The sequence below is a fragment of the Poecilia formosa genome, unplaced genomic scaffold (genome assembly GCF_000485575.1).
Source record: "Poecilia formosa unplaced genomic scaffold, Poecilia_formosa-5.1.2 Scaffold131, whole genome shotgun sequence".
Lineage (NCBI taxonomy): Eukaryota > Metazoa > Chordata > Actinopteri > Cyprinodontiformes > Poeciliidae > Poecilia > Poecilia formosa.
In genome coordinates, this window is record NW_006800070.1 from 704,795 (window position 1) to 723,858 (window position 19,064).

General features: G+C 44.4%; 1 protein-coding gene across 2 annotated transcripts in view; it reads left to right on the forward strand.

Moving 5' to 3' along the window:
• Nucleotides 1–19,064, forward strand: part of nin (ninein (GSK3B interacting protein)) — a 33,232-nt gene that overhangs the window by 5,750 nt on the left and 8,418 nt on the right. Inside the window, exons 2-18 of one of the 2 annotated variants that reach the window (XM_016676309.1) lie at nucleotides 4,189–4,282; nucleotides 4,367–4,579; nucleotides 7,034–7,127; nucleotides 7,958–8,130; nucleotides 10,038–10,083; nucleotides 10,166–10,332; nucleotides 10,437–10,580; nucleotides 11,727–11,885; nucleotides 11,981–12,117; nucleotides 12,250–12,390; nucleotides 13,000–13,174; nucleotides 13,273–13,383; nucleotides 13,472–13,561; nucleotides 13,645–13,780; nucleotides 14,310–14,431; nucleotides 14,886–15,937; nucleotides 16,880–18,967. In XM_016676309.1, coding sequence (XP_016531795.1) covers nucleotides 4,189–4,282; nucleotides 4,367–4,579; nucleotides 7,034–7,127; nucleotides 7,958–8,130; nucleotides 10,038–10,083; nucleotides 10,166–10,332; nucleotides 10,437–10,580; nucleotides 11,727–11,885; nucleotides 11,981–12,117; nucleotides 12,250–12,390; nucleotides 13,000–13,174; nucleotides 13,273–13,383; nucleotides 13,472–13,561; nucleotides 13,645–13,780; nucleotides 14,310–14,431; nucleotides 14,886–15,937; nucleotides 16,880–18,967 — 5,142 coding nt within the window. Of the gene's footprint in view, nucleotides 1–2,966; nucleotides 4,283–4,366; nucleotides 4,580–7,033; nucleotides 7,128–7,957; nucleotides 8,131–10,037; nucleotides 10,084–10,165; nucleotides 10,333–10,436; nucleotides 10,581–11,726; nucleotides 11,886–11,980; nucleotides 12,118–12,249; nucleotides 12,391–12,999; nucleotides 13,175–13,272; nucleotides 13,384–13,471; nucleotides 13,562–13,644; nucleotides 13,781–14,309; nucleotides 14,432–14,885; nucleotides 15,938–16,879; nucleotides 18,968–19,064 lie in introns of those variants that run through there. The other variant, XM_007561935.2, reaches the window with a different exon arrangement.

Below are 19,064 nucleotides of genomic sequence, written 5' to 3' on the forward strand. Positions count from 1 at the left end.
CAAATGACGATAATTATCAAAACTATGCGAACGCGGTTGACGTTACGCGGCAAAGCACTGTGGGAAGTGAAGTTCTTTGGCACAAAGCAGCGCAGATGAAACGTGAAGTAGATACATGCTTATTTCGTTCACTATGTGAACATTTAGCGCATTATTTTATAGCAGTTTTCAGTAACAACGATTTTATGTGTTGAATGATTATTTTGCTCAACATTTTTCTTCAGTATGTATTTTAGCCTTTTTTTTTTAGATCTTTTTATGCTGTTATTTTTAAGCTAGTACATGATGCTAGCATATAGCTGTTACACTATTTGTTTTTTCTAACTTTTTTCTTCATTGTGATAATTATTATATTGAATATAAGTTTATCGATCATAAACTGCCCCTGCATGATGGAAACTGCTGATTTCCTGGGATTTTCAAACATAAAACTCTTCGAAATTTAACAGAGAATGATCCGAATAGTGAAAATATCCAGCCTGTGGCAGTTGTGTGGTCCAAAATGTCTTGTCAGTATAAAATTTCAGAGAATAATCTGGTCCTAGATCATAAAATTAATACAATTATCTAAACAATGACCAAGGAGCTTGTAGAATACAATTTCTCTCGCTGAAAATACATTGAAGCAAATGAGTTTTAGCATTAGCAACAGATGACCAAAACAGCAGATTATTTAAGCTACATAGTGAGCCAGCCACTGTTCAGCCTGTTTCATTTCCATCAGAAAAGCTCTGTTTTCTAGAGAAAAGAAGGTCCTAGGTTCAAATCCCAGCCTGGAGTCTTAAATATGGATGTGTATGTAGATGGCTGTCTTCCAATCACATAAGTAAAGTGTGGCAATAGAGAAAATAAATTCCTTTAGTGGCTTTTGGTTTTAAAAGATTGTAAGTGTGCTCCCATTTGACCTCCACTTTGATATTAAGTCAAATACAGAGGTGCTTATTTTTGGACAAAGAGACATATCGCGAGAGAGCAAATGTGTAGGAGAGCATTGAGAAGAAAGCAGGTGAAAGTTTTACAATATGGTGGCTTGTAAGCTGAGCAGTTCAGCTTTCGTCCACTAGGGGTACGAAGGCTGGGACCAGTGAGTCCGCCGCTGGCCCTCAGTCGCCGCCCCTTCCTCTGTCAAGCGCTTTTCAAAATCCGCTACAAACCTCTGGAGGATGATTGTACAGCCAAGGGGATTCGAGGAAGCGAGTCAAGAAGACTTCTTGTTTTGTATTTTTTTCCCGCACTCTGTAATGTTTCTCAGGAAGAAGACGCCTCTAACCTCACACTGACGGTCTGTCAAGCAGCCTGAGAGGATAAATGAACTTCCAGGAGAAACACGGCGCTGTCAGCAGAGAAATGTTGTAAACTTTTTTTATTCCACCCCAAATATTCGCGTCCGAAAAGGAAACAACTGCTAACCGAGTTTGGGGGCTTCGGTGAGTTTTTCTTTTTTTTTTGTTTCCTCAACATTAAACCGTTGTGGGAAGTTTTTTTATTTTTTATTTTTTTGAAGTTTTATTGCGTTTTTTTAAAACATGAAGTTAGCGAACACTTTCCTTCAAACATCCCTCTTTAATGATTAGCCTCGTTAGCATAGCCCATCACTTTGCTCTGGTTAGTCTTGTTAAACTAGAAATTTCGGACTTTTAGGGTTTCGTTGTCAATAAAAAACGTGCAGAATAAAACTAAACTTAGACAGCAACATGGTTTTTTTTTTATAGTAAAGAAACAACGAGATTTAGAAGTACCAATGACTTTGTTTTAAATGTTTTAAAGAAAACTGCTGGATATTTGACACTATCAATGTATAAACATTGTCGTCTTTTATTTTTACTTTGAAAAAGTGTTGCTGAGGCACTTCTGATGCAATTTAATTGTATTTTTTTAAAAATTGGTGCCAAGATCATTTTGACTGTGCAACTAGTGCTTTGTGAAAAAATGTTATGTTTTGTGCTGTTCTTTATGTCGGGAGCCGTTAAAAAAAATTCACTGCAAACTAAAAGCTTCATCTCATCCTATTGAAGACGAGAGAAATCTGAAGTGATTATTATTTGTGTAAAATAATATTGCTGACACTGCTGGTTGGAAATGCACTGATAAATGCATTGATATGCACGTATGTCTAAATATTAATAAATTTGGATAAAATATGAAGTGCAGAAACATGTCAGCTTTAGTTCTTAATTATTTATCTCCGAGATAAAATGTTACATTTCTGTGTTCCACTGATTTTATGTTTCAGTTACCACACCAAAACCTTTTTTTTCCTACTCACTAAGTGTTTTGGTTTTTGAGTTATTTACTCTGAACCAATAACTCAATAACTTAATGGTTCAGATTTGATACGTTTCAGTTGTGTTGCCGTATTAAACAGAAATAAGTCATTTTAGAGTGTGTGTGTGTGTTGTGGAACAGCCCTCTATTGCTTCACCGTTATGTTTTTGTTTCGTTTTCATCGTGAGAACATGCAGAAAATACTGTGTGATTTGTGTTCTGAAATGTCCAGAATGTCGTAGGAACTATTAGAAAAAAAGGGAAATTTGAAGTAAATCCAAAGTTGAGAAATTAAAAACCTCTACCTTCATTCTTTTTCTGTTCTCTAAACTCCGTATCTAAACTTCTACACAATGACAAAGAAATAATTTCCGTGATCACAACCGAACTCATTTTTAAACGGTTAAAGTTTTGATTTCTGTAACGTAATTTCGTTTTAATTGGTGTGAAGTTTAAAACCCCCCACAATAACACACAAAGAAGTAGAATAAAGAAGAACTTTGGGCTTATCATCATCATCATCATCATCATCATCATGTTTCTAAAGGCCTCATTTAAAATGATGCTGCATCAACAGGCTGTGGGGTTAACGCATGAAGACGAACACTTTTGAGTATTTTCCTGACAAACGTCTGCTGGACATAATGAATGCAGTCACCTATCAATGCTGCTTGTGAGGATTAACCTCATTGTTATGACTTGGAGCGGGTGATTCCTCTGCGGCGGCGGCAGCTGTCGTCCCCGTAAGCAGCTCTGATGGTGAAGGTCTAAGAGCTAAATTGGCTTATAGGTCGGCTGTAGAAAGTAAAGCGAATCACATATTTATTTATTTATTGATCCGTTTAGTTTCCTCATTATTACACAGTTTCTTTGTGTGATTCTTTTGCTTACAGAAGCCCCTGAAACGTCCAGATGTAGGGTCCTGATTGATTGATTTATTTATTTTTTTTGTTTTTGTGAAGAGGCAGCTATTGTCTGTGGTGAATGGAGGGGATCCCAAGTCTGGAGTGTTGGGGGGACACCTGGCCTGCCCGAGTGCTTGATGATCTCTGAGAGCAGCTGGAAAAGCAGGAGGAGGTCGGACAGCGCACGCATTGTCAAAATCCCAGAGTGGGGCGCCATTTATTAAAAACAGAAAGCAAGTAATTGTGAAGCTGCTACAAACAGCAAAGAGGGAACAAAAACAACAAAACGAATCATTTCAGCAGCGATGAATTTGATCGTATGCTAGGCTTGTTTGAGAAGTTCACAGTAGGATAATATTGACTAAAAATACAATAGCATCTCGGTATTAACACAAACGTTTGAATCAAAAGCGCAAAAACTATGATCGGATTCTCGTTTAAAGCGGAAAGGCAACAGTAATTCCTACAGCTGTGAAAACAACATATTGAGGAATACAGTTTCAGTGAAGTGTGTATTTAGATGCACAGGCGTGAGCAGAAATGTTCAGTGTGTTGCCGCTGAATGAATCAGTTTGTATTCGCTGGTGTTGCTTTTCAGCGGAAGCAAATAAAGCGTCAGAAATGAAAGTGAAGAACTTGATCTGCTGGTGTGAAATTCACGCTGTTGACCAGTAAATGCTGGAAACGTTTGTCCTGGTGTAACCTCGGAGATCGAGCATGTCTCCGTTTCCGTCACGTTATCAGACTTTTACCTAACAAGGTTACAGTTTACTCTTTACCTTCAGGCTGCATCAAGATGTCTCTCAGTCTCAGAAATGCCCATCACTGTCAGTTCACCTGATTGTATAATCGTTACAGTCAGATCAAGTAAAACCATCTCTACAAATGCTGCTGCAGGCATATGTGTGTGTGTGTGTGTGTGTGTGTGTCTAAAGCTCAGTCCCTGAGCAACACTTACCTGATAGTCTCATCATTGTAATCGGATTACCCAAAGCCTCCGCCATAAATGACGCTGGAGGAGTTTGTGGCGAGCTCAGTGGCTGAGAGCCGCGTCTCAGATGAAGGCGCCGTCGGAAAACCGCGCCGGCGGAGTAGACGCTCCCCTCCTGCTTGTAAGCCGCGTGGCGTTGGCGAGCAGGAACGCTCGGTTCTGTGAGCTCTCCGGGTTGAACTCCTGTGTCTCTTATCCGCTGCAGGGCAGGCTGCTGTCCTGTGGGATGGATGACGGCCGAGGGCAGGACGACTACGAGGAGCGCCTGAAGGAAGTCTTTAACAGTTTCGACACCAGCGGCCGCGGCTCCCTGAGTCCAGAGGAGCTCTCCGACCTCTGTCAGTCTCTGCACCTGGACGATGCCGCGCCGACTCTCATCCACACTCTGCTCCAGAACCTAGACCACTTCACTGCCAGGGTGAGCAAAAATCCCTTTTGTTTCTCTTTCTTGCGAGTCGTTTATAGGTAGGTTTTTAAGCTAACCTTAGCAGCATTTTTGTAATTCATTTTTAGAGTTTAGATCCAACCTGACTGATTAAATTTAATCATAGACCCAGGCCAGAAAATTTAATTTTAGTTAAGATTTTACTGCTTCTGTTTACTATTACTATTATTTAAATAAGCAGTGTAGCTTTTCCCTCTTCTATTTAACATCTTCCAGCTCCGTCTTCTCGCTTGTTGTGAATCAGGTGCAGATCCTGATAGGATTCTGTCTCCACCGCTGCTCGAGCGGAGCGGCGTTAGCGCGCTGCGCTCGTTACGGCCTGCACCCTGCTTACTTTATTTATTTCCTCAACAGGTTGAACTCTCCATCTGCTCCTCTGTTTAGACCATAATAAGTAGATCAACAAACTTTACGTGGCGCTTTTTAAACGAGCGAACCCCGACATGACTATCAAGCAAATTAATCTAGCCCGAAATGAGTTTGCCATAAATCTAAAATCTAATTCATATTTGTGTTAAAGTTAAATCATAATGGTCTTAAAAAATTCCTTGTATGTAATCTGTTGGATGTTTCAGAAATCTTGCGTGAAAGTAGTTTCTCCTTCTCTGCATTAAGCACATCTCATCTTAATATGTTTGGTAAAGGTTTTATTGGCTGTAGTGGCCTTTCATTTGAGAGTTATTAGACAGGAAGGTGGGCAATGAGAGAGGGGCAAAGGTCATCAGGCCGGGATTCAAACCTGTGATGATCGCATCACCAACTCAGGCCAACAATTTTTTGTTGTTCTTTACCCCTGGACCACCACGGCACCCCAAGCATATCTAATCTTTTATTATTATTATTACTACGTGAATTAAACCCGAAGACATTTCTAATACAGTTTCATGTATATCAAGTGGATCAAAAGCTGTAATTCTCCACTTGTGAAAGTAAATCTGTTGGGTCTCACCTCGACAGTCCCGTCAGATTTACAACAAGCCCCAGTTCTGAGCGCCACACTGTTGGACAGCACATGTTTAAAATAAAAAAAAAAGTCTTCATCACTTCTTTTGCCTTCCTGAAGGAAACCCTCCATAATTGGCAGCTTACGCACAACCCCCTCGCCTTTTATACGTTCTGCTGCTTTGTTTGCCGTCTTGTTGAGAAAATCCCATTCAGCGCATCCATCACCCAGACGACCGCTCGGGTTAATCATTATTCACGTGTTGTGTTGTTTTTTTGGATTGTGCTCTTTGTGGGTGAATATATGAAGCAACAGCATGAGTTGAATATGAAAAACTCAGTGCGTGTGTTGACTGATTATCCTTTATTCATTTTAATCTCCTTGGATGAAACATGAGTGTTTTTTGTTTTTGTTTTTGTTTCTTCCAAAATGCTTGCCTCCACACTTTCTCCTTGGGTTTTGCTTGTGTATAAGCGTGTTGGAGACGGGTGGCTATTGTCTCTCATGTGCGGGTGTGTGCGGGCGGGGGTGAATGTTAGGTGAACCGATCGCCCGACCGCAACGCCCCACAATGAACGCCCAAAGAGGAGGGGGGGAGAGAGAAAGAGAAAGGACCCCTGAAAGCGCCAGCCGTCGGCCTCGGAGGCACAAAGAAAATCGGCGTATTCAGGGTTGGCAGCTGCTGATTGTTGAAGTGTGACCTCTGCTGCTCCTGGCTGAAGCATCTTCCAGACAGTCAGACACGTTTCAAGGGAATTACGGCCCGGCTAAGGAATTTCGATCGGCTTTCTCTTGCAGAGTTGCATCGCTTAAATTCTGGCGCAATCTTGAAGTTTATTTATAGCTACTGCTATACGGCAGACTTCTCAAGAAGCCTTCAAAGCTCCATTTTTCTTCTTTGTTTTGCTTATTTGTTGCATTTAATCAACGCGCTAAACTTCCAATGCGCGCACAACTCTGGTAACTTCACCTTAGGCGTAAAGCAACCAGAGTTCTTCTGAGTAATTTCCTGTTTTTGATCGAATTCCCTGGATTCAGTAACAATAAATAAATAAAAAATTGAGCAGCATTTAAGAACACAACAAAGATTTCAGGGAAAACGAGGAAAAGCACGCAGAAGCTGTTTGTGCTTCTTCAGGAATGTTTTGCGAGCCGAGTTCGTCTCATCGATGCATAAATGCTGCATCACCTGCTGCCTTATCACCTGAGTCCAGTCCTATTGGTTATCCCCATCATTCAGGCACATGCAGCCCTGCCCGCACCGCACCGTCTAGTTTTAGTGCGAGATCAGACTGCGAGCAGCGTTTAGTGGGAAGTTTGCATAGAAAAATTCAGGCACAATACAAACTGATTTGTGGGAGTACATTTTCTGAAGGCGATGGCCGCCGTCCTCGCAGTTCGCTCGCTGTCGTGTCTGAGTCAAATTCTGACTCGACGGGGTTAAAAATGCCTTGTGTTTTGACATATTTGATTCTTATTCTCAGGTCGACTTTGACCAGTTCAAGCACGCTCTGATCCTGGTTTTGTCATCGACCATTGAGCCTCCTCAAGCCGAACAGGAACCCTCGCCAAAGCCAGGTAACGTCTTTATTTAGAACAGCCTCAAGTTAAATATTGACCTCAGAGACTCTAAAAGTGGAGAAGGTGCCTGCTGAGGCGGAGCAGCCCTCATGCTGACTCAGCTGCACATCTCCGGCCATCTAGCTGACTGTCGTGTTTGCTCGACTTCTGCCTCGCTTGTCTGCTGTACTTGATGCAAAAATGATTTCAGGTCCACATTGTCTCACTTTGTGCCGACTGTCTCGGTCAAGGATCGATTTTTTTTTTGTTTTATTTTATTTTTTAATGTTGTGATGAGTAATATTGACAATCACGTCTTGAACTGCTAGAGTAAATACAGTCCTGTCAAGTGTCACGTCTCAGTGCGCCTGCTGACCTGTAATGCGATGCGAGCGTCGCTGAGAGAATGGGAACACCTTGGTCTNTCGCTGAGAGAATGGGAACACCTTGGTCTAAAAGCATCATTTGGTTTCTGCTTTTTGCAGAAGCTGTCAGCTTTAGAGAAGTGGCCACCTAAGGCGTTGGGTAAATATTAGTCACATGGGTTATTTTTAGCGTTTTTGTCTGCATTTAAAGCTGAAGAAGTGGCAATAAATAGATGGTTCTCTCTTAAACACCTCGGATTGGAAGGTCAAATAAAACATTTTCTACCTATAAACAACCTACCACTTTTATCAAAGAATATACAGCACTTTTTTTTTTCTTTTTAAGAAGAACAGGAAAAGCCAGATTGGTGCATCTGTATTTTCATCATATCTGGTTTTTATAAACATTTTTATTAAAAAAAAAAAAAAAATCAGAACGCTGTGCTATAAATTGCTACTTTTCTTGTCGCGTTCTCACCACAGAGTCTCCCGAAATCCAACCAAAGTTCGTGAAGGGCGGCAAACGTTACGGCCGCCGCTCCACGCCAGAGTTCCTGGAGCCCGTTTCAGACTTGTCTGAGGTTGCTAACGTTAACCCAGCCGACGAGGACGACTTGGAGGACAACTATGACTCGGCTGTTCCCAGGAAGCGTGAGGTAAACGGCTAAAGCTCCCCCTCCCCTCTGAACACATTTGGATGCCTTTCTTATCGCCTCCTGTCCTGTCCTTGCCTGTACTGCGTTAACACGGCAGCCTCTGCCAGGCGTTGAGGCGGTATTCTTAGCTAATCAGCTTAGCGTCGTTCAGAGTGGGCCTTTTAAAATGCGAGGTAGTCGCTCCAGCGCAGGATTCACAAGAGACACCGATTGCATAAGCGGCCGGTACTCTTCTGTAAATAACGTTGGCATAATTGCCGTTTCAAAAGCCGTGGATTATCAACACGTAACCGGTGTTGGAGGCATTTTTTTATGACCCGACGCTGGCCGCGTTGAGCTTTGAGTCGTGAGCTAGCATGTTTGGGTTGAATCTAGCTGCAGTTCATTGGTTATTCCTCAGGGGGACATGGATGCTGTGAGGGGTCTGCTCCATCTTTAATTTGAATAATTCAGATTTCTTTGCCAGAGGAGAGATCATTTGTGATGACAAGTACAGCATCATCTCCCACTAGATAAAAAGTTCCTAATTCTTTGCTTTGCTTCTGCCCAGTCAGAACCCAACTTATGTATCGTGCAACATGTGGAAAATTAAACCAAATTAGGCAAGAGTTTTGATTTAAAATGTCAGGAATGGTATAAAATTATAATCTACATATTCCTGTAGCATCCCGTTTTGACTCCGCCCCTGACGCCTGTCGACAAACACACACTGAGACGCTGAACTGAAGTGTGTCTCGGTGTTAACTACTCTAGGCTCCAACAATTGATGATGTCTGCCGCTGTGGGCCAGCAGATGGGTCTGGGTCACGGGGGAGGGGGGTGAGGGGTTGCCACAGAGACTGCAGACCTGGTGCTGTGGGTGGAGGAGGGTGGAGGAACAATGAGCTCCAGCGACCCCCACCCTCCTGGATGCCTCCACTCCATGTATCAAAATGCCACTCGCAGAATCCCATCTGCTCTCTGTTCCCGCTGTGACGGCTTCCCAAACAATAGAGGGCGACTCTGGGAGTAGATTTCAGCTCAGGAGGTCACACCTGGCCAAACTCCTTTTTAAAAGCAGAGGAATTTGTGTGAAATCAGTTGCGAGTGACAAAGGCAAATATGTGAAGATTAATTTGATTTACTTTTGTTTTTTCTGTCCCACTTCATATAGGGACCCAGACAATAGTTTTTGTCATTGATAATTTTATAACATTTAATACCATCAATATTTCCAGCACTTGTTCTTAGAGGGGAATTTTCAGGGTGTCCACACATCATTAAAAAGTCTTATATTATCGTGTCTATGTAGCGTCCATCATGTCTTCCTGATGGGACAGTAGACATCTTTCATTACTGGAGTCTATAAATGGGGTTGGCAAGTATAAGCCTTGACTTCAGCCTATTCATTTTTTTTGTTTTTGGTAAATTATTGGTTTGTAAAATAGTATTTTGTTTTGTTTCCTTTTTTTGTCATGTTGTAAATTTATTACATTTACAACTTGGTCTTAAAAGTTTATCTAAAATTAAGGCCTTAAAATGTCTTAAATTTAATTTGGCATTGTAATATTTTAATCACAGGTCTTAAATTTTGTCTTGACAGAATTGTTTAATCTCATATATTCTATGTATTTTATTTATTTATGTTTTTGTCACGGACTTTTCTGTCAGGCAAAATTTCAGCCACACTTAGACTCGATGCTAACATACCCTGGGTGGCTAGCGAGTGAGCTAATTAGCTAATTTTCTGTCTTTTTTTTTTTTTATTATTCTGGATAAGTGCAATTTCATCTACAGTTGGTTGGGAAAATTTTGCACATTTCTGTGGCGAAGTGAATTCAGTTCATAATGGTGTTAAAAAGTATTACGTTTTAGTTGGTGAAACATTTAGAAACCCAGACTTTTTGTGTTTTAATTTCCTCCGGCAGCGCTGGAATGCCCATGAAAGCAGCACAGAGGAGTACGAGGCGGAAGGTATGTCCGAGTCAGTCATTTCAGAAAGTTCCCCACACAGTGATGGTGCTTGTTCAGGACTGAATTTGCCTCCGTGGCGCAGGCCAAATGCATCTGTGGAACCCCGACGAGCCGAGCACGGCCCGGGGGTCCGTCGTTCCCCGCGTGGAAGAGCGGCTGCGTGAAGTGTGCGAGGAGCTGGCGATAGCCTGGGACGGATGTGCCGCTCACTCTGAACTGCTGGCCTTGTGTGAACATTTGGGTCTGGAGGTCTGACAGAAACCGAGGAGTTGAATGCTAATCCTTCAACTTTACAAATAAATTTCGTTTTAACTTATCTTAAACTTAGTTTTAAACAACTGTTTTTTTTTTAGGCTAACAGTGACGCTCTGCTCAATCTCACTGACGACGGAGTGATGAATGTCCAAGAGTTCGTCTCCAGGGTCGTGAACAACAAACCGCCAACTCCCTCCGCCTCCACTCCATACAGGCAACTTAAACGACATCACTCGACTCAGGTTGGTTCACCGACCAGAAGTGTTGGTACCAGTTGAACTTTTTCCACACCGCAGCCACAAGTCGTGATGTATTTTAAGGGATTACACAAACACAAACTTTTGCAGAATTTTAAGGAAAATGGTCAAAAGTTTTCAAAAGTATTTCCAATAAAACTCTGAAAAGTGTGGTGTGCCTATGTATTAAACCCCCAACAAAAGACTCTTTAACCGTCTTTTGCTTGGTCAATATGGCGAAGTTGAAAAGAGCGTTGTAGTGTCAGTTTTATTTGTCTTTTTCTATTAAATAAAAATACAAAAAACAATTTGATTCATTTGCTCAACTATGAACTTGACATGTAGTATTTTAAAGAAATAGATTATTCAGATTTTTAAAAAAATGTTAAATAATATTTTCCCTTATAAAAGAACTGCATATAGTTTCCTTTAGTATTTGGGTTGTTTTTCAGATTTTTGTCTTATTCTCAGGATGTGGGTCACTCATACAAAAAGCTCACTATATTTAACCCACTTTTAGCAATGAGTGCAGCCAAGTGAGTAAAAGTTGCTGGATGTGTTTTGTATTTAAAAACAAGCAGGTTTTATTAAAGCGAAGTCCTTTGTGTCTTACTTTTACATTCATTTTTGAAAGCCCGTGATTCAGTGAAAATCTCATTCTAAGAAAAACAAAATTTTAAATGCCCACATGCATCAACATAAACGCTCTATAGTTGAAACAGGCTGCATAAAATATAAGTTGAATACTCCCAGTACATGCCATTATGTGGTACAACCTGATGCTCCCACCACCACCGCGTTGTATCAGTTGGAGGTTTTGTTCAGCATCATGTGCAATGTTAGTTTTCTGCTTCACGTAACATTTTGCATGACTTGTCTGGTGTGTTTGGGTTTCGTGACGCTGTTTGTTCACTAGTGTTATGCAACAGGCCTCGAAGTTCTGGCTGCAATTAGACTAAATTACCCACAAACGGATTGGTTTGTGCTGGTTTGTCACATAAATCCAAATGGAGTACTCTGAAAGCTTTCACCAAATGTGAAAAGTAGTAAGACAGAAGCAAGCCTCCATCGTTTGTTTAAAAAAAAAAAAAGCTATAAATTGGATCTCTGTAGTGTTTGTAGGTCTAAGATGCGGTTTGGTTTCGGTTGCAGCCGTTCGATGAGGGCGGCCGAAGGATCTCGGCTCTGACCAGCACCATTGGCATGCGTCTGTTCTCGACGCTCGACGACGGCAGCGGCTTCACGCCGGCCGAATACGTCCTGGACGCCTGGATAGAGGAGGGGATAGAAAACAGCGCCGAGATCCTGCAGGTCCACACCGTAGTTTGACTCGGGCCATCTTTCTGAAACAAAAAAAAAATACAATTGTGTAAAAAAAAAAAAAAACTTTTTTTTTTTCCCCTTAGGTTTTGAATTTCAATCTAGAAGGAAAACTGAGTCTCGGCGAACTCACCGTGGCTCTCGAAAACGAGCTGCTCAGCACCAAGAATCAAGTTCACCAAGCAGCGCTAGCGAGCTTCAAAGCCGAGATCAGATACCTGCTGTGAGGAAGAGTCGCCGCTCGTTCACATCCACGAGACCGTTTTCATAATCTAGTTGAAATGAAAGCGTCAAAACTGCACGATGATGGATCTTGTTTCGTTCTGCTGACCCAAACCTGTGCGGCTCTTCTCAGGGAGCGAGTCGACAGAGAAATCCGAGAGAAGGCAAAACTCCAGTCTGATCTGGAAAAAGCGGAGAAGCAGAAGACTCAGCTCGCCACAGAAGTGGACGAGCATCACTCTGCGATAGAGCACACGAACAACCTCAACCTCAGGTCAGTCGTCGCCTCTGCTTTTGTTTTTTTCCTGACTAAAAGTCAAAACGTCGTAGACTTTGGAAATCAGGGCATCCATAACGTCTGCAAACATCTTGGATGTCATCCTAACTTTAGACCTGAAAGATTTCACAAACTATATATGAAAGTATAGTTAGCAAAGTGCATCTGCTCTTTCCTTGTGTGTTCTTTGGTTTTGACTCGTGCAGCAGGACTTATGCTTTTTTTTTATTTTTTTTTTTAGGTGCACCAGAACAATCAGTCGCTTCAGATTTAACATCTCTGTTTCACTTGTTTTTATAACTGTCCATAAAAGTGACATTGACTTGTAAAGTTCTTTATTTGAAGCAGAGTTGTGCAAGGCTTTTAAAGTGTCTAAATGAGCTCAAATTTTACTGTACAAGCATCCCAAGATAAATGAAATGAAATGAAATAAAATCCAGCTTTTATGGTCTTTCCTGTGGCACAGGAAATTAAGTTTGAAGCGCTCGGTTGGCTTTCTTTCAGAAATGACTCTTTATCGTACTGTTTTGTGGGATTTGTCACATGGAAACTCGTTTCTTTTTCTGTCCTAAATGTCCATTTACCCTTTTTGATTGACGTGGGCAGGAAGCTTGAGCAGGACTACAAGGAGAAGCTGATGGCCGTCCGGTCGGAGCTGACGAAGGAGATGGACCAGATGCAGCAGCAGGCGGGCCTGCAGCGCGAAGAACTGGAGGCGGAGATCCGGAAGATCCGGGAGGAGGAATCGTTACTCAGGGATCACCTCTCCATCTCGGTCAAGGTGCCGAAAGGCTGTCGAGTCGCGTTGTCGCTTTTTATTTTACATTCATCCATGAATTTAGAACAAAAAAACAAACGTAAACTGTTGTGTGTTTTCAGGAGAACAGGCGGCTTGAGACGGAATTGCTCGACAGCACTGAAAAGCTAACAGAGGCACAAAGCCAAATAGCCAAACTGCAGGAAAATTTGGAGAACATCATGAAAGACAAGGTGCAAAGTCCTTCTCGTTTTCCTGCTTTGATACTTCAAAGCTACAGAGTACATCTCCACGCATAACATATGTGGAATATCGTTCCAGTTTGGAGACCTGGACCCCGGCAGCGCCGACTTCTTTCTCCAGGAGGAGCGAATCAAACAGCTGCGCTGCGGCTACGAAGCACAATGCAGGGTAAACCGCCCCGTACGCTTGTTGTCCCGTCGGCTTAAAGCCAAATTTATTTTCATTTAACTCCTTCCTGCTTCACGCGGCAGGAGCTGCGGGACCGTGTCGACGAGCTGCAGTCGGAGCTGCGGGAGTTTCACAGTCTTGGCCGAGCTCACGAGTCTGGAGGCAAACCTCTGTCCGAGGAGCTGGAGAGCAAAAGCCCCGGCACCGAGTCCGACCCAGGTAGTCATGGGAAACAAACCCTCATCCTCCGGGGCTAAACGCAGACTTTGCTATGTTTGTATCGCGAACAAACGTGATGTTTACAGCAGGAATGCTGTTGGGAAATTTTCAAGCATTCATACATCTTTAAAACAAACTGAGCATTGGTAAGCTGTAGCAACGCAGCAGCTGATTTACTGCATTAAATGACAGTTTTTATTTTCCTCTGCTTTGATTATTGAAGCTGATTTATTCATGGTTTACCTGCTTCATGTGTAATATGGATTTTACCACGCCATTTTGTAGTACTATTGTGAGAGTGATACATTATGATAAAAAAACTATTTATTACTAATTGTTTAGGTAATTGTGTGGCTGTGACGGCGTGGAACAGCATCACAAACACAAATTTATCGAGAGAACAATCATCCGAAATGCTCACGATAAATGATGAACGATGTGATAAATGCCCACACCCGGCTGGACACGTTGCTTATTGTCGATCTAACTCCGTCATACTGACACCAGCCGATCATGTGACCGCCTGCAGGTATCGGTCCAGATGAGGTCCAGCCTTTCAGCATGAGCCTGGAAGCTGAGATGATGCTGGAGCAGCTGAAGGAGCAGTACCTCCAGGAAATGGAGCAATTGCAAAACCAACTTCAAAGCAAGGTTCGTCATCCATTACTGCGTTTATAGAGTCTTCTGTTACTGCTGTTTTCAGCTGGGCTGAAGTCTGGAAGCTTTAGAGTCTGGAAAATTATGTAATTAGATTTTTTTTTCTGGATTGCAAGTACAAAAACTGTCTGTCTTCAAACTGTTTTTTTTTCTATTGAATTCAATGTATTTATATTGCATAAATGTATAACACATAATTTCACGACAGTTCAAGGAAACGATTCAGTCCAATTGTACATGTATTTCTCTATTAAACAGTGCAGCCAGGTTCTGTATACTTTTCAAATGAGTTTAAAAAGTTTCTCTGTTGAAGCTCAGCAGACATGATGAACTTTAGGGATTTTTGTACTTCAAATAAAGAAATGAAAAGGCTTTGAAATATGAAGAATGTGTGAAATTTTGTCATAAAATATGCAAGAATCCCTTTTTTCTTTTTTTTCCTGTTCAGATCACTGAATTTGAAAGGACTGTGGAAGAGCAGGAAGCGACCCACAAGGACCAGAAATCTGCCCTGATCCTCCAGCACCAGGAGGAGGCCCGGGGTCTGAGGGAGCAGCTGGCCGGAGCTCAGAGCCACGCAGAGCAGCTTCAGAACCAGCTCCAGCAGGCGGAGCAGGACCGGACCCGTCTGGAGCAGAAGCAGGCCGCTGAGAGAGAGGAGCTCCAGAACCAGCAGGAAGACGAAGCCGCAAACCTCAGACAGCAGCTCCTGGAAGCTCACACTCAGATCGCCGACCTGGAGGACCAGCTGAACTCTCTGGAGAGCCAGCAGGCAGAGATGGAGGAAAACCTCCTGGCCAAGACGGAGGAGCTGAAGAACCAACACGCTGCGGAGGTCAGCAAGCTGACGGAGGAGCTGACACGGCTGCAGCGGCAAAAGGACGAGTCGGAGCGGAGGTTACTGGACGACTGGGAGCGGGAAAAGAGAGTCCTGGAGGAAAGCCACCAGAACAAACTCCAAGTCCAGCTAGAGGAGGCGAAGCTGCTGTTTGAGAAGGAGCAAAGCGAAACGGTGAAGACGTTGACGGAGCAGTGGCGGGAGGAGAGAGCGCAGCAGGACGAGCAGAACAGCAAGACTCTGCAGCTGCTGCTGGAGGAAGAGATGCTGCGACTGGTCAGGGAGCAAGAGGAGAAGGAGGACCAGCTGAGGGAGCGCTGGGCGAGCGAACGGGCGCTGCTCGAGAAGGAGAGGCTGCAGCTGCAGGAGCAGCTCCAGCAGAGGGAGAGGCGGCTGAAGGAAAACTGGGAGAGGGAGAGGCTGCAGCTGGAAGAGGACTACGAAGGGATGATCCAGGAGAGGCTGAAGGAGGAGAGAGAGAAGCTGGAGGCCGAGAGAGAGGAGGACGAGAGGAGGACGGAGAAGCTGATGGCGGAGGAGAGGGAGCGGCTGGAGGAGAGACACGGAGCGGCCCTGAGGGAGCTCAGCAACAAGCATGCCGAGGAGAGGGACGCGCTCAGCGCAGCGCTGGACCGACTGAGAGAGGACATCGCCACAGAGAGGTGAGACCTGATGGTTGAAGTTTGACTGGGAGTTTTTAAAAATCAACAGAGAAGTTTGGACCGCGGCTTGTAAAAGTTTTCGTACGTCTTTGTAACGTTACAACCAGAGATGCTAATGTAGTTGAACTGGATTCCATCAGATGGACGAACTAAAAAGTAATCCACAAATGACCCGTTTTCAACTCTGGGTCAGTACTTCATAAAACCAATCGTTTGAGGTATTTATTGTTTTTGAAAAAGTAATTCAGGCTCAGTCAGATTGGATGGAAAAGTTCTGTGAATATCAACGTCTACATGGCAAAACAAATCTTACCGAGTGCTTTTGGTCTAGCTTCTACGGCAAACATGTTGGTCCACTTTAAATAAGACAAAACTAGCCGACAGAAACATTTTCATCTGGAAATGTCTTTTCAGTAATGATGGAAAAAGTATTAGTTCCACTGGCAGATTATTTTTCTCACAACATGAGGAAAATGTCTTGTTATAAAATGAGATAAGTAATTAGACTGAACAATTTTTTTTACAGCCAGTGTAAAATAAACAATGAAGAAACTGACAATGACAGTAAGTTGGTCATGCATGTAAAGAAATAAACTGCAACAAAAATCTTCTTTCAGGTAATTCAGAAACTCTAAATATGATGTAAAATAAATAATAAAGAATGACGCTGCTCAGAGCACGAAGCATAGAATTAGACAGAGCAGATCTGCACTCATGGACGGGCACGTTGTTACGATACCCGATCCAGAATCTTTCAATATCGGGACGATACAGATATCGATATCGGATCGGTGCATCTCTATATTAGGTGTTCAAACATAAACATCCAAATGTCTATAAGATGTTTTTGTTTGTTTGTTTTTTTTGCTATCTAGACATAAAAACAAAGCAGACAAATGTCTTAAATTGCTGCTGTAACAAACATTGAATGACCATGTACAGGAAGGAAGTTGAGCTCAGCTTCACCCAGAGAATCAGAGAAGCAGAAGATCGATTCTCCTGCGATCAGGAGTCTGCAGCGGAGCGCTTTCAGGCCCAACTCCTCGAACTCGAACGGCGCCACCAAAGCGAGCTGACGACCCTCTCTGAAAGCCACGTCGCGCAAAAGCTGCACTGGGAAGCAGAAATGCAGAAAGTTCTAGAGGGCGCGGAAGAACAACGGAAAACAGCAGAGGAAGCCTCAGCGCAGGAAAGAGAGCGACTCGATCGGGAGTGGGAAAACGAGCGACGAGAGCTCGAAGGCGTCCATGGCGAAGAGATGGAAGCACTGAGAACGGAGAACGAGCGACTCCGTAACGAACTGGAGGACGCTCTGAGCGCGGCCCAGAGGAAGGAAATCGAGCTCAGCATGCAGCTGAACGACCTGCACGGCCGGCTCCAGGAGAAACGCCAGCTGCTGGCCCGGTCCGAGGACAGAGTCCTGCAGGCGGAGCTGCTGCTCAGTCAGACGGTGGAAGACTTCAAGCAGGAGAGGGCCGAGCTTCTCGGCAGCAACTCGGAGCTGCAGGCGAAACGCGACGAGGCGCTTTCCGGTGCCGAGAGGCTGGTCGCCGAGAGGATGCTGCTGGTAACCGAGCGCGACGACTTGCAGGTGAAAGTCGAAGAACTGGAGATGCTTCTCAAGCAGGCGGTGCTGGACTTTGAGCTGGAGCGGAAGGAGATCCTGGAGAATCTGGCGGTTCTGGAGGAGAAGCTAAGAGACGCTCAGAAAGTCGAGGCGCTCAGATTGGACAGAGTCGTTCTTAGAAGCAAACTGGAGGAGCTGCAGGTTGTATCCAGTACAAACGGAGAGGAATCAAACGGTATAAATGTGCTTATAAAGAATCAAGACGACGAATCTTGTCGAGCTCAGTCCAATCAGGATGAAGACGTATTAGGGAGATGCATAAATGCTGATCAGGAACTTGACGACGGCGATTTTGCCACCATTGACGATCAAGCAGACGAGCAGGACGGCCAAGACGGAGCGAATGAAAACCAGGAAAACTGTTGCGCTTTCAGCGACGACAAAGTTGGTGATTCTCCTGATCAGAAACGCGATTATTTACTTGTTAAAAACAAATGCCAACCGGTTTCCCACGAGAGTCGGGGCGAGGACGCCTCCCCGCTTCAGGCGTTTGTTGACAAAGATAAAGCAGCTGCTGAATGGCCCGAGCAGGAGACCGAACCACAAGAGGTCGGCGGAAGCTGTCTGCACGGAGATCAGCAGCATCATGAGACTGGGGCTGTGGGTTTAATGCTGCGGGAGGTGGCAGGTGATCCAGCTGAGATTGATTGTTTATCAGATGGCTCTCGCAGCCAACAGGAAGGGGGTGAAAACCAGGACAAATCTGTGGGAACCGTTGGAGCGTTTGACTGCGAGAACAAGGAGAGTCCCGCTCTGAACCTGCAGGACTTGTATGACACGGCCAGGGAGGAGAATGTTCTGCTGCACGAGAAGATCGCCCTGCTTCAGCAGAAATCCGAAATACTAGAGAGTCTGCTGGCGCGCCACAGCGAAAAGCTGAAAAGCAGCCGCCAGGCTCTGGAGGAAAACTACAAGCTCAAAGTGCAGGCGGTGCTGCTGATGGAGCACGTGAGGGAGCTGCAGGCGAAGAGCCTGAGGATGGCCGACCTCCAGATCCGGTACGAAGACTGCGCATGCGAAAACGCCAAGCTGAAAGACCAGAACGAGGCGCTGGAGAAGCGGGTCTGGAGCCTGGAGAGCAGGCTGGACGTCTTCCGCGAGTTCGGCGACCGGCGCGCCTCGCTGGTGGACGAGATCGGCAGGATGAGGGCGGAGAACGTCGAGCTCTTTCACCTGCTGAGCCAACTGGAGCGGCAGGAGGACGGGCTGTCGGACTCGGACGCTGACCCGGCGGAGCGACGCTCGGACGAGCTTCCTCCGCAGCCGGTGGAGAAACCCCCGGCGGGGTTCGACGTCGAGGAATGCTGCAGGGAGTTCGAAGAGCAGAACAGTGAACTGCGCAGGACCATCGCAGAGCTGCAGGACGAGTCGCAGATGATAAGTGAAACCACTCGAGCTCATAGGTAAAGCGGGAGGAAAAACTAGGATCCCGAGTGGCGCCTGCTTCCCTGTCCCACTAGTGGGTCTGATGTTAGATCCACTCTCAATGTTTCCCCTCCC